General features: G+C 34.5%; 1 protein-coding gene and 3 pseudogenes across 2 annotated transcripts; all 4 read right to left on the reverse strand.

The window, feature by feature from the left end:
• Positions 1-1,193: 1,193 nt before the first annotated feature.
• LOC109125249 (putative F-box protein At2g02030 pseudogene) lies at positions 1,194-5,201 on the reverse strand (annotated as a pseudogene). The gene has a single exon (XR_015596238.1). The product of XR_015596238.1 is annotated as a putative F-box protein At2g02030 pseudogene (transcript).
• Positions 5,202-11,449: 6,248 nt separating this feature from the next.
• Positions 11,450-14,513, reverse strand: LOC147945205 (uncharacterized). The gene is made up of 2 exons (XM_087509144.1): positions 12,735-14,513; positions 11,450-12,646 (listed from the first exon to the last, which is right to left on the reverse strand). Exons 1-2 carry the CDS (start codon positions 14,511-14,513, stop codon positions 11,450-11,452), a joined length of 2,976 nt encoding a protein of 991 aa, XP_087365270.1.
• Positions 14,514-15,559: 1,046 nt separating this feature from the next.
• Positions 15,560-16,975, reverse strand: LOC147945206 (uncharacterized; annotated as a pseudogene).
• A 351-nt stretch (positions 16,976-17,326) lies between these two features.
• Positions 17,327-18,271, reverse strand: LOC104783455 (putative F-box protein At2g02030 pseudogene; annotated as a pseudogene).
• Between the last annotated feature and the right edge of the window lie 1,017 nt (positions 18,272-19,288).

Consider the following 19,288-nt stretch of genomic DNA (forward strand, 5'->3'; position numbering starts at 1 on the left):
TTATATATATAATCTCCTTATAATTATTTAAGAAAAAACTTTTAATTTTTGTAATTTTTTTGATAATTATCTTTTTATATTAAATATTAATTTGACACATGTCAAAATCTCAGATTGATATAAACTTGACACATGTCAAAATCTTGTTAATGACTAACTTTCAAAACCCAACTTTATATAATAAGATATTTCTAATTAACTCGTTAATAATATAACATATCATATATTAATACACATGATACACCTATCATATAGATCATTTTTAAGTTTTGTTAGATTCTTGTATGAAAATAAATATATTGCTATTTTTATTCTGGTTCAATATCTTCAATTGTTTAACCTTTTAAGAAAAATCCAGTGCAAAACATTTGAACCAAACCTTATAATAAGTTGCTAGCTGCTTGCGAGATACCAAAGAGATACAAACCATTAATTCCGATACGTATCTCTTTAAAAGCTTTTTAAACTGATACTGAAATACAGAAATTATTTATTCGACCATATTGTTTGATTTATCTTTTTACCTCGTTTTTTCTAAGTATAAGTTTATTTTATTTTATTTTTACTGCTGTTTACAAACCATAACATACGTATCAGGTGACTTCTCATCCGCTCTTAAATAGCATCGGTGCTTATAATTGAGATCGTACCAACTGCAATGGGTCTTTGGACAGGGCCATTCAACTAAGCTGAGATAGCTAAGCCTTTCCCTGATTTGGGTTGTAATATGTTTTCCAAATGGTAATATGCAATAGCGCACACAGACACACACACACACAAAAGAGCTAATATTAATATAGTAGCTAATCCTCTTCTCTAATTGATTTTTTTTTCCAGAATTCTCAAAACTATTAGCTTCAAGATGCATTCATTCCCAAACAGTTATTTTGGTTAATAAATTTTACATTCATACAAAAAAAATTAATCTTTTTACAATTCTTTTCATTTTGTTGCAAAGGAACAAATTGAAGATATTATAACAACAAACAGACCAAGATCCAGTTGTTTCCGGGGCAGCCCACTAGCTAGAAAATAAACCAACAAGATATCTAAATGAACCGAATAAAAATTTAGAATCGTCAGACCAAGATCACGAGACTCAATAACCAACTATGTTTTCTGCCATTCCGAGAACTGGTAATTTTATTAATTGATACACATCATTATCGGATTATTCCAACCAATGAAGATAATTACGTCTCTTTTTCAATAGAATGAAGAGATAAACTTGGAAAATAAGGAATAGCTAAGCCCTTGTAACAAGACAAATATAATTGATATCCTGTAGATTGAGGATCAAGATCGAGAGCAACGAGGTTATCATTACCGCTAACTGCGAGGATGACCTTGTTGGTGTCCCTACAAATGGCCAAAGGTGTGACAAGGTGCACATAGTCAGAACCAAACAAAGTGTAAGTGGAAGGCAAGTGAACCGAGAAGATCTTCTCCCATGTGTTATCTTTAACCCTCCACCAAAAGTGTTGCTTATTACGCTTCCATGTGTAAAAGTCTTGCTTCCCCCACTCAACCTCAGAGATGCAGAGACGACCATGGAGATTGCATAACGCAATATAGTGACCACAAGCGTCATCGGTAATAAAAGGTGGCATTGGGATGACTTGAAACATCTCTGTGTGTATATTAAAAACTATGATTTTGGTATTTTGCATTGGATCTCCATCTTCATCTGCCGTGAGCCAATAGAGTGATCAGTTTGCAAACACTGGCCCCTGATCATTGAAGTGATTATGATTCATGATATTATGATGATCAAGACTAATAGTATCCACGAACCTCCATTTTTTAACTTCTAAATCCAAAACCTCACACGTAGTAGTAAAAAATGGGAAAGTATTATATAGCCATACTAGTTTATATCTTCCCGTAAAGTTGTCTTTCCCAAACCCAAACTGAGAAAATGACAGTCCTGGATATTCAACATGATGTGGATCTTCAACTGATAAATCCGGATCATGTTTGTTCATACAAATCTGTTGAATTCTCGATAAGGGCAGTTCTATGTACTTTTTTGTGGCCGGATTCACCACTTTTACTGCTATGTTTATATCGTACAAGCAGACAAGGCCATCGCAGCTCTGGGATATATAGAGTTGCCAGGTACCTATTTCAAATTTCAAAGCCGTTTCATCTACCGCAGAAGCTGGCGTCGTCCCCAAGGCAACTGTTTTTAAAGAGAAATTGGTTTCCCGTGCCGCATAATCTTTAACATAATCAGAGACAATAAGCAGGTTGCACTCTTTGCTTTGCCCTAGATCCATGTATCTTTCTCCGAAATCTTTGGACGTGATCAGAGATCTCCAGTGTTTTGACACAGCTTGGAATCTCATGAGCGATTTCACCGGAAGTATCATCATGATTTCTTCGACGATATCGTTAGGTATATGAATTTTCTCAAACTCTCTTCTTCTTCGTTTGATTCCTTTTCTTGCGGACGAAGCAACTTGATTGATCGTAGGGAGTTTCTGAGTCTTCTCCATCGATTTCATGTTTGGTTCTTCTTACTCTGGTGAATTGAATTGAATGGACGCCGAATTCATAAACAATACTCTTATGTCTTGCCTTCTCCTTCCAAAACAAATTAATTTCCTTATTTCAGCAATTAGGTCAACCAATTAACCGACAAAACATTAACCTTACACTTTCTTATGTTTAGTTTCGTTTACGTCATTAGATGGGCCTAAACGAGCCGAAAGGAAACTAAATCACTATGCTTTTTCGTATGTTAATTTTTCTTAGTTGCATTAATTTCAAGAGACCTCTCTCCATTCTACCAAGCTTTCTTCTCCATTCTATGTGTAGTTGGATTTTGGAAAAAGGGGTTTGTGATTAACTCTCTCCCATGAAGCCCTGTGGATAATTACAACACTATACCATGGGCATATAACTAGCTTAAACCTCATAATCACACTGTCTACATGAGCATGACACAACTTGTGCAGATTCCATATTAATTAAAACCCATTGTGAACCCATTAACTGTATCTTTTGCAATAGACTCAGGGGTCTATCACGTTTGTAATACTCTCATACACAATCCAACTGAATATTTTGAACCAGTAATCTACCAGGATCCCACACTGACACACACTTAGTGAAATCTGCAGATCCCTAAAAACTTTTCTGCGCTTTGCAGACCATAGCTTTTGGAAGCCTCTGAATTAACTGCTTTGAAACGCCATTATTCAACTATGCTCCCAGACTCTGAATCCAATGCCTTTATACCAGAATCTAGCTACACACATCTAAAGTGTCTCTGCAAATATTCAGTTTATTCTGAATTTGTTCGGTCGCCCGTTTGATGTCTCCACTGGAACTGGTCAAAACTGATATTTCGAAAGAACTGATTCCGGAGCAGATTGAAAACGCTTGAATAAAAAGCAGATTAACCGGCAAAACTTCAATCCCACCGTCGAATCTCAAGTCTGTGATATCACAAAGCTCCCCATAAAATTTCAGCATGATCAGACTACTCGTTGCCTTGAAAAGTCATCTAGAAACTGATTTCTGCATTATTTATTTTCAAGTTGTGAAAATTACTAATCCGGTAATCCCTCCTGTGATTACCTTAACTTCACTGAATTTTTCCAAGCACATTCTGCAGCTCCATCACTTGCACTCTGATGTTAACCAAGGATCTGATGATATTCTCTGAATTAATTTGATGTTTTCCTTTCTTTGACCCACAAACTTCACAGCCACGTTTCATGTATCGCTCTGACAAAATGACCACAACTCATACCTTCCTCAACTTTGAAGTAATCATACCTTAGAGAGCTTCCACCAATTTAGCATAATCCAAAATCTCTCCATAGACAGAACATGGGAAAACAATTGCTCAGGAACCAACTCAGCTGAATCATCTTATACTCAAACCACAAAATCTTCTGGCTCAGCTTGACAGAAACCTGAAATCTTGACCAAAACTTCTCCAAAGCCTTTTTTCAGTTAAACCTTCGGAGCAACACAAGCCGGAGAACCATTTCGAGCAGCAACCTTGGGATATAAAATTCCCATCAAACCACATACGACCAGCAAACAATCTTTACATCACTAGAAAGATCTCGCTTTCAAGTTTCTAAAACATCTTTCAACTCTCAAATCCAAGTTCTGTAGACAAAGATAACAAAGAAGAAAGTATCAAACCGGAGTCAGAACAATATCTTTCAAGTCTGAACCCTTAACATGAAGTCACAGCGAATGCAGACAAAAATTCCAAATTTCATGATGGTGACTTCAAACAAAACAAAACAAATTTCTTGATCATATATGCGTCTGAGTAAGGAGCTTCTCCAAACAAAAATTTCTCAACTGGAACCAACAATGATGTCAATCTATAGAATTTTCTTCTACAAGCTTCCTCCACTCTAAGATTGAAACACGTTTGTTGTTCATTGTGTTTTCTCTCTTGATCTAAATCAAACTTTCCACTTGGATCTATTTAAGCATGCATAAAATTATCTTCTCCAACATTCTTTGATTTCCTCTCTTAAGAACCACCAACGAAACACAACCCAAGAAGAACATAGACTTTTAACACTCTCTGAACCACAACAAATTTGATAAAGATCAATTATCAAATATTCTCTTCTTCTCTCTTCCTCCTAGGACACATACAACAACACATATCCAAGAATGCCAAATCGATTCTGGTGGTGAGAACCATCCATTTGTCACACAAGGCATCCATATAAGCATCACCAAAAGACCATGGGTTCAAGGACAAATAATATGGCCAAAACAATTATATATCTCCTGATTCACTTTCAATTGAGACAAGACTTCAAACGTCTGAAAATATCATGATGCAATTAGACACCAATCGGAGATCAGTTTCAACTTGCTCCCTTTAAACGTCTCAGACACCATCTGAATTGTTAAATCCCAATTGAAACACAATTTCAGCAGCACTAGAAGTCAAACAATTCTATATAAGGCCACCAAAAACATCAACACCACAAAGGCAAAAACACAAGCCTCTGTTTAATTCATACATAGCCGTGCTTTGCTTCAAGATTCAGATATCTTACCCACAAATTAAGATTAACGAATCTTTTTTTTTTTTTTTACCATCGAGACTTTCCGAACTCGACAACATCGACATCTGAAAAAAAACCAACACGATTCTCAGTCAGGTTCTCTCTTTCCTAACCGATCTGTTACAAACCCAACTCAATTAAGAAGACCAGATAAGATTCACTGCTATCTGTACCGCACGATTGGATCATCTCTGGTGACATGAAAATTTGTACTCTTCATCTTCGAAAAAATCCAATGGGCTTTAGTATTTGGACTAAAACTTCTATGGGCTTTATGGGCCTAACTGCTGATTAGTGAAAAAACAACCTTAATTATACTAAATTGTCAAAATACACACTTTTACCCCTTTAACTAGTTTATACTAAATTATAAACAACTTTAACTTAATTATACTAAGTTTCTCTTTCTTGCGTAACTCTCGATACAAAGATAATTGTGTTTAAACTTTTTTTAGTTTCAATTAAATGGACTTTTGTAGGGGATCGATGAAGTCAGATGATGTCCATGTAGTTTAGGTTTCCATTGTTTGAATAGTATAGTAGGTTTCTGTTTGGTGATGATATCGATGCATGGAGTGAGATGATAATGATGGTGATGATATCGATGCATGTAGTTTTAGGTTTTGATTGTTACTTCGTACACTATAGGGTTTTTTTTTCATGCATGTTTCGCCTTTGTTTTGTGGTTGACTTTGAGTTACTGTGTTAATTGTTAAAGATTCTTTTATCTTTTCTTTTATTTGTTTTAATCGGTGGTATCTTTTTTATATTTTAATTTGTAGTTCTGGAGTCTCCAGGAAGACAGGAAACTACATGATCTAGTGCAAAAACTGATCAGAATACATGTGGTGTACCATTAGTTCAATGAGAAAATGGTGAGATTTCTCAAATTATTAACTTTTTTTTTATAACCATTTAGTTTCTGTTATATGTTTAAATTTGTTTTGGTTTATAATTTTAGGTGGCAAATCCATTATCAGATTTCAAAATAAAAAGGTATGTTTTTATTAAATAGTTTACATTTTTAGTTTATTTATCTTGTTTCGTTTCTTTAATTAATTTCCAAAAAAAAAATACATCTTAAGAATTTAATTATTACATTTTCTTAATTTAAATTTAAATTCTTGTATTTTTTTAAACAAAATTCAACCAGAATTTGACTGCTAATCAAGCTGAAGCTTTCCACCCAAAAATTATTACCCAAGACAAGAAAAGAAAGGTAGTATTTAATAACTTCTCAATATATTAAATTATTGTTTAATATGTTTTCTTAGCATTAAAAATCGTCTTTTTTATATAGCGGCCGAAGAAGTCAAAATAATACCTTTTTGATTCGTCCCGAAAGCCAAGAAAAGGCCAAAACATGAAATGTGTAATTCGTTAATAAATTATGAATTTATTATTATTGTATATTAACTAGGTGCTTCTCCACGCAACGCGTGGGTTGTAGTGTAGTAGGCACTTTTTTGTTTTTTTTGGTCTTTTTCGTTTTCTCTTTTGTATTATTTCGTTTTAATTAGGCATATATGGGCTTCGCAGTCAATTGTATTTATACACTATATGTTTATACCATTTCGTTTAGATGTGTACAATTGTGGCGTTTATTTTTTATGAATTATGAGGATATTGTTTCTTGCTTTTGAGGATCCAATCTTATCATTGACTGATATTGTTCCCAATACATTTATTGTATTTTAGATTTTCTAATTGACTGCTTATGTAAACCTTTCATATGTTGATGTTGCAATAATAAGTTATTTTTAAAATAATTATCTTCCGTGTAAGTGATTATGTTTGTATGCCCATGTTTTGGTCTAATATCAATAAGATCATTTCTGTTTTTTTTAAGTTGGCTTTGAAACCAATTTTGAGTTAATCAAATAACGGGTCGAATTATGATGTTAATAAGTAATATGAATTCTTATGTATATATATTGTATATATGTGACTATAAGTTTAGCTAACTAAAAAATTCTGTAATATTTAAATATAATCTTGAACATATATATATATATATTATTTGTGGGAGGAATGTATGGAATTATTAGATAGAAGTTATTTTGAGTTAAATGACCTTTTATGCCTTTAAAGTGAGTTAAATATTAATAAATTTTTATATGTGTCTTGACCTTTTTAAAAAGGAATACTAAGTGTTTCCTTCCAAATTTGAAGTGACATAGTATTTTAGTTTTCTTATATGATTTTATGAACTTCAATGTAATGGTTTTTCAAAGTAATAAGTACACTCACACTGATTGAATTATAAAATTTAGAGAAATGTTTATTTCGATTAATCATCTGCTCTTTTAAATATATTAAATAAGTATGTTGTTGTTCCTACAAATAGAATAACATATATTATAGTTTAACCATGTAGTTAAGCAATGGAAATGGAACTTGTGATCGCAAGACAAAATGCTTATATATATTATGTTACACATTGATCGTTTAAAAATGAATAGGAACATCTAATTCTCAAATAAAGTTGATTTTTTTGTTAAAACCAACATATGTGAATTTAAATTTAACTATGCAAATTTAAAAAATAAATATGAATAGATTAGAAAGGCAAGAAATATAAAAGAAATATTTTGTTTTTATATAAATAAAATAAAATTTGAAAACAATGTTAAATATATATAATACTTTCTAAATTAAAATATAGAATCAAACTCTTACAAGTTACAACACATATGAGATATAACAACATTTGATATTGGTGGGAGAGGAGGAGAGAATGATTACTATAAGATGGTAATCCAAATTTGATAATGGAGATGAATCTTCAAAAAATAGAACAATGTAATATATATATATATATATAATACTTTCTAAATTAAAATATAGAATCAAACTCTTACAACACATATGAGATATAACAACATTTGATATTGGTGGGGGAGGATGAGAGAATGATTACTTATAAGATAATAATCCAAATTAGATAATAGAGATGAATCTTTTAAAATAAGAACAATGTAAAATATATATCATGTAGTCTCTAAAATTAAAATTTAGCATTAAAAATTTACAATGATATTTCATTTGTTTTTTACAACCCATACAACAAAAATAAGAAATCAAAAATAAAATAAAAAACGAAAAATGATTTGAGGTATTGTAGAAGAGAATGAGAGAATGTGAAAATGAGATAGTAAAAGAATGTCAATATGAGAGAATAAGAGATTGAGAGAATGCTTATTTATATGATAAGAAATGATGGAAGTTATATTTAGAATTATGGAGTTACAATAGTAATTATTGTGTTTGAATAAAATTGAGTGGTAAAATATGATTAATGCATAATTTATTTTATTTTCAGTTATAATTTTATTTTAATGTGTGAGTTAAATGTATTGTGTTTATTGGGTCTTAAATATTGTATAAAGCAATTAGAAAGCAAATAAAAAAATAAAAAAAATTTGAAAACATTAAATGAAAATCAACCAATAAGGAGAGACCAAAACCTTACTTTTATATATATGATATATTGCTTTAAACTTTGAAATGAGAAATATATTATGAACAATAATTTTACATGAGAAATAAATTAATTTAGCAACCAAAATATGAATATAAATTTAGCCAACCAAAATAATTAAAAAATATTAAAATTTAGCCAAAAATATTTTCTCTTGAAAGATAAATAAGTTAGTAGGAGGAATGAATTAATGTATAATTATTGGATAGGAGTTACATTTGATTTAAATGGAGTTACATGCCTTTAATTACAAATAAATATTTTCATTTTTTATAACCTAAAATAAAAGGAATACCAAGCGACCGAATCAAAATTTACATGATTGGTTGTTTGTTGATATAAACTCAACACTTACACATAATATTTCAAAATATAAAAATATTACTTTTGAAGTGACAAACTAAATTAGTTTTCTTATAAAATTATATGAATTCTTCAATCTCAATAATTTTTAAAACCCCAAGGATAACTTATATTTTTTTGGTTTTTTTTTCACTCATCAATTTAATTTATAGTGCTAGATTTCATACTAATGATTTCATCTTTAGAGAATTTAGTTAAATGGTATTTTTTAAATTATATTTTATTTTTATATTTAAGTTTCAGTTGAATATGATTTCTTTTTTTGGATCATGTTTTATTTTGATTAAACACACAAAACCAATTGTTTAATTATGTTCTTTTTGTTTTCAAAAACCTCAAATCATAAAAAATATATATATTTATATTATATTGATTTTTGCAGATTTATCAATTGGATCACAGAACAAAATAGTCTTTATAAATGGATAATTATATTGATCTTTAAATATTATATTGATCTATATAAATTATTAAAAATGATACATGAATATTTAAGATAACCAGAGACATAATAGATAATTAGATATGGATCATTTCAACTTCATGATCTTAGTGTGTGGTGAATATTGTAAGAAAGTATGAAAATAATGACTTACAAGATGTTAATATAAAATAGAAAATGGAGATAAACCTTTTAAAAGATTAAAAATATATATATATAAGATATACATATCATACAAACTGTAAACTAAGCTTTTACAATGATATTTGATTTGATTTTTTATAACCCATACAACAACAATAACAAAAAAAAAACAAAACAAAAAAAAAGATTTGAAAGTAGTGGAAGAAGATGAGAGAATGAAAGAGTGATAGACTAAGAGAATAAGATAATGAGTAATTATAGGAAGAGAAATGATGAAAAATTACATTTAGAAAAATGAGAGTTACAATTCTAATTTATTGTTTTGTTTTTAATACAATTGATTAATACAACTTAGTGGAGAAATAAAGTTAATGCATAATTTATAGGGGGAATTCATATGATTTCAGTTTTATATTATGTGAGTTAAATGTGAAAATTAATTGTTTTTAAATTTGTGTTTTAATATAAATATTTTTTTTGTTAAAATTGCATTGCCATGGACCAATAAGGAGAGAGTGAAACCTTACTTTTATATATATGATTCGTTATTAATAAGTTTTCAATTTATTATTGTACAGAGTGTGAGGAAGTTGAGGGTGGACCTTGAATGAGCAACTAACATTTGTTCATCTTTCATAAATGTCACTTTAAAAAAAGTTTAGTTTCAAAGTTTTTAAAAAGTTTTATGAAATGCCATATTGTTTACATATTATAAAATGTAATAATTAAATTTTTATGAAATACCATATTATAAACTTTTATGAAACGCCATATTATAAACTTTTATGAAATGCCATATTGTATACATTATGAAATGCCATTTCATATTATGGCATGTCGGCAACTTGAGGGTGGACCTTGAATGGATTTTTGCCATAGGATATACAATATGGCATTTCATAAAAGTTTATAATATGGCATTTCATAAAAATTTCATAAAAGTTTATAAAATGGCATTTCATAAAAGTTTATAATATGGCATTTCATAAAGATTTAATTATTACATTTTATAACATGTATACAATATGGCATTTCATAAAAAAATTTAAATACTTTGAAACTAAACTTTTTTGAAAGTGACATTTATGAAAGATGAACAAATGTCAGTTGCTCATTCAAGGTCCACCCTCAACTTCTCTGTTTATAATATGGCATTTCATATTATAAAGTGAACTATGCTGTCCAATCATTGTTCATGCAAACTTTTTATCATAGTGGCATATAGTTACATTGTTACACACCATCATAATAGAAACATATCAATATCTTAAATGATGATGGAATAAATAAACAAAGTAACAAATTAAATTGACAAATTGTAAAGAGTTTAAGGTATTATTAAGGTTATTTATTTACGAGAAACTTAACCGAACTAGATTGAATTGAAGAGGAATTTTTGCAAAACCAAATCAAATTAAATATTTCTGAATATATATGAACTCTAAAATCGGAACAAAATATTTATGCTTTTTAAAATATGGAATCAAAAAAAATATGAATTTTAATATTATACAAAATAGAATTAGATTTTAAAACTATTGGTGATTTTAAATCGAATATCTAAAATATAAAAACTACATGAAAAATTCAAAAACACCTGAACTAGAATTGTTGGTCTTGTATGGATCATAAACTCTTGGAACCGTAAAAAAACAAAATCTAATGAAACCGAACGACCAGACCTATTTTTTGGTCAACTGAATTATATTGATGGATTATATATCAACAGATTACAAAAGATGTTACGGGGGTTCCAAATACTATAAGAACTCCCACAGTTAGACTATTGCCTAATCTAAAAGATGCCATTTATGTGAACATAGCCCAACCCAAAAAATTCCTACACAGCTACCCAATAGTCAATCTATCAGAAACTAAGCAGAGGATATAACTCTCTCATGTTCGAAAATACTATGCAACCAAGATGGAGGACCCGCTGTTACATAGGATTGAAGTCCACACTCACTTGTGACACCTTGAGCGATAAGAAAAGCTCCTCTTAGTTCTTGATCCCTCCACTTCCACATTCCACCTATTTACGAAACCTAATAACTTCAAAAGTTCACTTGATTCATAATTGAAGGATGGCCAAGCTTTTGGTCTCAAGACGCAACGAACCAGAGATGCAACTTCCATGGCTATGGTGACTTTGACACGTCGATGGCTTATTAGACAGTCAATTGCCCATTTGGTGACCAAAAAGTTTGCCTTGTCTTTGCTTTCCACATTGGTAAAAACTTTTCGACTGTGTAAGAGAACTTTCCCCCTTTCATCCCTCAAAACCCACACTCCTCCTGCAAGTTGGTTCCTTCTCGACCACGACACACCAACATTACATTTAACCCAAGATACGGGAGGTGGACTCCAAACTTCATTCCTTCTCGGCATTACCTCTAGTTCACATGTTCCATGTGTGATGTGTTGAGCCGCTACCGTTGTTATCTCCGGTAAAATCTCTCCATTTATATCCAACCTCTGAGCAATAAACCATTCCTCCACATCTTCATGAATTTTGTTCACCGAATCAGGAGCTGAGAAGGACTTTTCTTCAAAGAGGAAGATGTTTCTATTCTTCCAGATTCTCCATATGATCCAGGGAAAACTTTTCCTCAGCTGAGATGGCCAATGTTTGTTATCTCTGTTAATCAGTAAATGGTGAAGGTTCGAGTAAACAGATCCCTTGTCAAAGCCGAACTCAGGAGATGGGTAATATGAAAGAGCCCATACCTGTCTAGCACCAAAACACTGAAAGAGAACATGGTTTATTGATTCTTCTTGCTGACCACACAATTGACATCTATCTTCAAGCTGAATACCTCTGTTTTTAAGTTTGGAGATAACTGGTAGAGCTCCACTCAAGACTTTCCAAAGAAACACTTTAAGCTTGGGATCAGTATGTAGTTTCCAAACCTGTGCTTTCAGCTCATTTATCGAAGGCTGGAGATTTGCGTCATGGTGAAGTTCCTGATTGAATTGAGTATCAGCCACCCAATACGCAGATTTGACCGAGAAGTCTCCACTTTTATTGTGTTTCCACACAAAAAAATCCTCTTTGTCCACCACAGGTTTACTTTTCAGGATCCTCATAATGTCTAACGGAAGAAAGTGAAATTCCAGCTTTTGAACATCCCAATCCCTTCTCCCAAAGTCGATGAGTTCCTTTACATTTAGGTTAATGTCGATGATGGAGTTTTTTTATCCAAGGTGGTCTCATCTCTCCATCATCAACCCAAGGATCCATCCAAACCTTGAGAGAAGCCCCATTCCCTACTATGCGTTGCAGACCTTTTAGTAATAGCTCTCTACCAAAAAGGATACTTCTCCAGCCGAAGGAAGGTCGAGAACCTAACCTTGCTTCAAGAAAACCAGAGTTTGGAAAGTATCTAGATTTCAGAAGTTTGGAGAAAAGACAGTTTGGCTCCTGAAGTAATCTCCACGCTTGTTTGGCTAAAAGAGCCTGATTAAATAATCCAAGATCTCTGAAACCCATTCCTCCCCAGTCTTTTGGTAGACACATTTTCTTCCAACTAATCCAATGAATCTTGCGTTGATGGTCATTTGCAGTCCACCAATAGTTTGCGATTGCACTAGACAGGTTTGCACAAGTTGTCTTCGGCAGCTTGAAACAGGACATCGCAAAAATCGGTATAGCCAGAGCCACATATTTTATCATGATTTCTTTACCTCCCATCGAAAGAGTTTTGGCATGCCTACCCGAAACCTTTGCATTCAACCTATCTTTTATGTAGCTCAACATTTCAACTTTTGAGCCACTAAAATACTCAGGTAGCCCCAAATATTTAGCTGCTCCTTCTTCGTTGAAAATCCCCAGCACATTTTGAATGACCCCTTTTGTATTTTCCGGCACCTTGGATCCAAAAGAGATGGAGGATTTGGCTTGATTTATTTCATGACCAGTAGCCTTCCCATAGGTAGTTAAGATCGACTGCAACTCCAAAGCTTGAGCCGAGGTGGCTTTACACATAAAGAGGTTGTCATCAGCGAATAGCAAATGGTGAAGAACCGGTCCATCTTCATGTAGACTTATACCAGATAGTCTACCTTCAACTTGAGCCTTATTGAGCAAATGGGATAACCCCTCAGAGCACAAGACAAAGAGGAAAGGTGACAGGGGGTCACCCTGTCTCAGGCCCCTTTGTGGTTTAATGAGACCATGCGGCTGATCATTAATAAGAACTGAGAAAGTTACCGTGGATACAAAGAACATTATCCAATCAACCCATTTGACTTGGAACCCAAGAGCGAGTAACATGGATCTGAGACAAGACCATTCCACTCGGTCAAAAGCTTTGGACATGTCTGACTTGACGGTCATGAATTCAGAAGAGACCCCCGGTATAGTATGTAAACTGTGAACTATCCCGTGGGCAACGAGGATATTGTCAGAAATAAACATATCCGTGACAAAGGCAGTCTGATTCTCAGATACTATAAGAGGAAGCAGAGGTTGAAGTCTTTTAGCCAGGATCTTCGAGATCACTTTGTAAAGAACCGAGCAAAGACTGATAGGTCTCAGATCTTTCATCAATGTAGGGTTAGGAATCTTGGGGATTAAACAGAGGTGAGTGTAATTCCATTCTTCTGGAAAAATTCCTTCTTCAAAGAACAGATTTACTTCTTTAGTTACTTGATCACCTATAATGTCCCAGTAATGCTGGAAAAAAGTTGCCGACATGCCATCAGGGCCAGGAGCACTCGACGGTTTGATGGAGAACATTGCCTCTTTGATTTCCTCTTTGGTAACCTCTTTGACCAAATCGTCGTTCATGGTTTGAGAAACCCGCGATAGAAAGTCAGAGAACCAGGAAGAAAAGGGAGTCGGGTTGGAAGAGGTGAATAAGGTCTGAAAATAATCAATGGCCACTGCTCCTTTTGCTGCTTCAGACTTTTGTTCAACTCCATACTTGTCCACCAGGAACTTAACTCTCCGTCTAGACCTGTTTTCTTTTACCGAGGCATGGAAGAATCTTGAGTTTCGGTTCCCACTTCTTAACAACTGATACATGCTTCGTTGTCTCTAAAAATTTTCATCTTCCTGATAGGCTGCTGCTAGCTCTCGTTTTAAATTACTGACTACCATCGCTCGAGGAAATGAAGATGAGATATTTCTAGTTCCGATTCCAACTGCGTGATGTTCTCTTTTGCATTCGGATTATTATTCCTTTTCCAGGCACTGAGGGTTTTTCTGCACAATCTTAATCTTTGAGAGACACTACTTGCAGCTCCTATAGAAATATTCCCCCAATCTTGAGCGATTGCTTCTTCCACATTTGGTTTGTAAAGCAAGCGACTGTCAAACCTAAAATGTCCTCGATACTCCTCTTGAGAGTCCATCAGTTTCAATAGATCCTCTCATATCCATGAAACGTTGGTTAGAAGCCGAGAAAAGAGAGAACCATTCTTTATTACCAAAAACTCTATCCAAACGACTTTGGATCCATAAATCATACCGCTTCCCTGCCCAAGTAAACCAATTACCTTTGCTAGCAAGTTCCACCATGTCACAAGTTTAAAGCATTTCTGAGAAGGGTTTGAAATTTGAGTCACATCTTCTGGGGCCTCCAAGTTTTTCTCCATTGTGGAGGATATCATTGAAATCACCAGGGATACACCACTGATCCTTACGACCAACTCTAATTCTGCTCAATCTCTCCCAATTTCTGTTCGTTTTTAAAGACTGGATCACCATATATACACGATACAAAAAACGAAACTGCTCCAAATTGAACTTGAAAATCCATCAGGTTTTTATCTACAAACTTAAAATCCACCTGAACTCCGCTTTTAATAAAGAAGGCTAAACCACCACTTTTTCCAACTGGTTCAACCGTGAAGACCCTCTCATAACCAAGCCAAACTTGAAGATCTACTAACACATTCCTACTGTGCATAGTTTCCATTAGGAATAAAATCTCAGGCTAATGGTTTTTACGCATTTCTTTGAGATGATGAATTGTCAAGTCTTGAGACCGTCCCAAGTCTTGACGATTCCAACTTATTAAGTTCATTGCGCTTTGGGCAATCTCTCCTGTGGGATTACCTCTAAGGGGTTTAGCTTAGAAGATTTCGCAGAGCTTGATCCCTCATCAACTGCTTTTTCATTTTTCTTTTACCAGTCGCTAACCCGAGCTTAAGATTTTGGAGACTACCAGCTCTCGAGGTCTCCAGTGGTTTGGCCTTTCTAGTGCTTTTTGAAGGTCTTTTTCTTGGTGCAGGCTTTTTGGGCTTAATCCCGGAAGAACCAGCTCCTAAAGAACCAGTTCTGAAAACCGTTGGATTAACCTGAAAAGGCTGGGATAGAGCAAAGAAGGTCACCGGTTCTTGGAGGGAAAGGGGAGAGAAAGGCTCCAGGTTCCAAGATTGACTGTCTTCAAGTGCAGGGTGCATCATCGACTGAGTTGCACTACATACTCTTTCCGAGTTCTCCAGATTAATCGCTACATTCTCGTAACTAAAAACCATTCCTTTGTCCTTATTCACATCCGAGTGAACTATTGGTGGTGGCTCAAGGCGTAGGACAGATTTCTGAAGAATGGGGTCCTTTTCTACTTCACTTACTGATTTAATAAATTTATCTCTTCGAAGTAGCCTTTTTGTTGCATCTGAGACCAATAGATATTGTCTCATGCCTTCTAATACATCCGCTGCTATCTTTGGTCTTCCAGTAGCAGCATCGATACCGACTTGGTCTTCCTTCAAAACACCAAAGAGTGGGTCAGATTCTTTGGTAAGTAAGGGCTTTTTCTTTTTTTCCACAGGTAGATCCATACGTCTAGCATCCGCAGTATCCTGTCTTTCCTTTATAAGCAGAGGACATTAGTCTCGTTCATGTGTTAGCCTCTGACAATTATAGCACCACTTTTGAATGCGCTCATACTGAAACCTAACTTCGGCTGATCCTCCTTTTGGTAGATTGATGATTTTGGATCTTCGTAGGGGTCTGGCCACATCAAAAAGAACTTTAACTCGCACAAACTCTTGTAGATGCGGTTGTTCCGGGTCGAAAGCAACTTCAAGAACTTGACCAATCAACTCTCTGAGCGCTGTGATAGCTTTTTTGGTGTAATAGTTGATGGGTAGATTCCAGATCTGCACCCAAATCGAGATGAACTGGAGGTAATTTACCGGCGGGAACTCTTACCATTTATCCACAACTAATGACCACTCATTGAAGGTGTGGGCATATTTGTTCAACACATCTTGTAAATCATATTCTGAATTGAAGATGAACTGAAACTTTTCCTTAGTGAGAGCAATACCTTTGACTCGACCTTCTTTTTGCCATTTCATAGGCATGTTGCAAAGAAGTTTGTTCATTGGCTGACTTTCAGGGTTCAGAACCCTTCCGACGAGGCTAAGCTCATTCCTCACTATTGAGGAGAATTCAGGCAGATCAGGTATATCAAAAGGCTTTTCCTTTTCTTCTTCAAAGACAGCCATGAGGACTTTATCCATTGCCGACGACATCTTTTAGACTTTTAAGATAAGAACACCGAAGAGCAAGACATAAACCCTAATTCGCAGAATAGATCTAAGAAAATAAAGTAACTTTGGAAGCTGAAATGGAGAAATCTTGGAATAAAAACGTGTAATAAACCACAAAGCTCTCTTCACAAATTAGTCAAAGACACTAATTGAGAAAGAGGGTCTTAAGTCCAAAAAAAGAAACTTGAGGTCAGTTATATTATATAACTATCGGTTTGATATTTATGTTTTACCGCGAGATTTCTTTTATATTATATAATCACAACTCATTTGGCCAATAATATTATGGCCTCCCTTGGTACATGACTTTTAAGATTTTTTAAATAGAATAAATTAGAAATAAAAGATATATAATTTTCTTTTATAAATAATAAAAGCATTGGCATCTAGTTGAGGAGGTGTTGGGATGATTTGTAACATCTCTGTGTGAATATCAAAAACTATGAGTTTAGTTTTCGTTGATGGATCTCCTTCTCCATCTCCTGTGAGCCAGTAGAGTGATCCGTTTCCAAACACTGGCCTTTGATTATACAAGATGTGATGATGATCAAGAGGAGTAGTATTCACGAATCTCCATTTTTTTCCTCTAAATCTAAAACCTCACATCTTACCTTCTTCTTGCTAAGTGTAGTGGAAGCAGGAAACTTATTATACAGCCAAACTAGTTTATATCTCCTGGTAACGCAGTCTTTCCCAAATCCAAACCGAGTAAAGAATATGAATGGAACTGGCTCCTTCTCCGTATACTCTATAAGAAGTTTCTGAATTTTCGCTAGAGGGAGTGTTGAAAACATTGTTGTGGCCGGATTATCACTTCCACTGTTATCGTCATGTCGTAAATGCAGACAAGGCCATCGCAGCTCTCGGAAATCTCGAGAAACCCCCTGAACTCTCTGAATTCCAAACTCTCTTTATCTTCCACAGAAGCAGACGTTGTCCCCAAAGCCAATGACTGTAAAAGAGAGCTTTGGCTGCACGATCTACCAAATCATCACAGACAAAAAGGAGTTTAGGATCTTGTGTTTGCTGATGAGACATGTGTCTTTCCTCGAAACCCTTCGACCTGATCAGAGTTCTCCAGTGTTTTGACACAAATTGGAATCTGAGGAGCGATGTCACCGGGAGCTTTACTAGGATTTCTTCGACGATATCGTTAGGTATATGAATCTCCTCAGACTCTCTTCTTGTTTTTCTTCTTCGTTTGACTTGTCTTCCTAAGAGCAACAAAGCAGCTTGTTTGATTGTAAAGAGTTTCTGATTCTTCTCAACCGAAGCCATCTCTCTTCTTCTTATTCTCTGATATAGCATTTGGGAGTTGGCATTTGGCACGTGTGGAGAGGATAAAAAAATTGAGTCACGTGCAAATAATGGTGAGTTGTACTGATGAGCTGTGAAGTCGAGAAGGTCGGTTGCAGAAATGTCAACGTCACGGCGGTTAATAAACATTAACAGTGTTAACGATATTAGTAGTATAAAGAGCAAGTGTTAGCTCTCCTTCTTATCTACGAAATAATCTGGGTTTGTAAAACTTTTTAACAATTTGTTTCTCATCGTTTAGCCGGTTTCTCTCTCGAGATTCTTGCTGGTGAGATGACGTTGTTGCGTTTTCTATGAACGTTGTATCGTTTATCATTTCTATCTTTGGTTATTTGTTGCGTTATTGATTATCGTTATCATTGGTATCAGAGCTAAGCGAATCCATGGAAACGATGGCGGTGGAAACGAGATCTCAGCTTACTCGAGCTGACGAGGTGTTGGAAACGGGTGGATCGGTGGTTCCAGTGACGGAAACTACACTGAGTTCTGAGATCGCTCATGTACTTGATCGAACTTCAGCTTTAGAAGTTGCAATTGCTGAACAAAATAAAAAAAATTGATGCAAACATCGCCGATATTTTTGAAATGGTGAAGATGAGGCCTGGACAACAACCCTCATCCAGTGGAAAACAAATCAGTGATGGTGGAGCACCGGTAATATCGACAACGCCGGAGCACTTGGTGGAGAGTTCTGATCGTAGCAGAGGAGATGGATCGGGATATCAAAGCAGAGGTAATGGGTCGGGTTATCAACACAGAGGAGATGGTTCGGGTAATCAAAACAGAGGTGATGGATCAGGTTATCAGAATCACTACTCGGGGTTAACTCGGGTCGGGAAGGTCGATTTTCCCAGATTCAATGGAGAACGCATATCAGAGTGGTTTTTCAAGGTGGAGGATGTTTTCTCTCTTGATTTCACCCCTGAAGATTTCAAGATGAAGATGGCAGCAATGCATTTCGATGGTCATGCAGCGGCT

Source organism: Camelina sativa, chromosome 4 (assembly GCF_030686135.1).
Source record: "Camelina sativa cultivar CO46 ecotype springtype chromosome 4, ASM3068613v1".
NCBI lineage: Eukaryota > Viridiplantae > Streptophyta > Magnoliopsida > Brassicales > Brassicaceae > Camelina > Camelina sativa.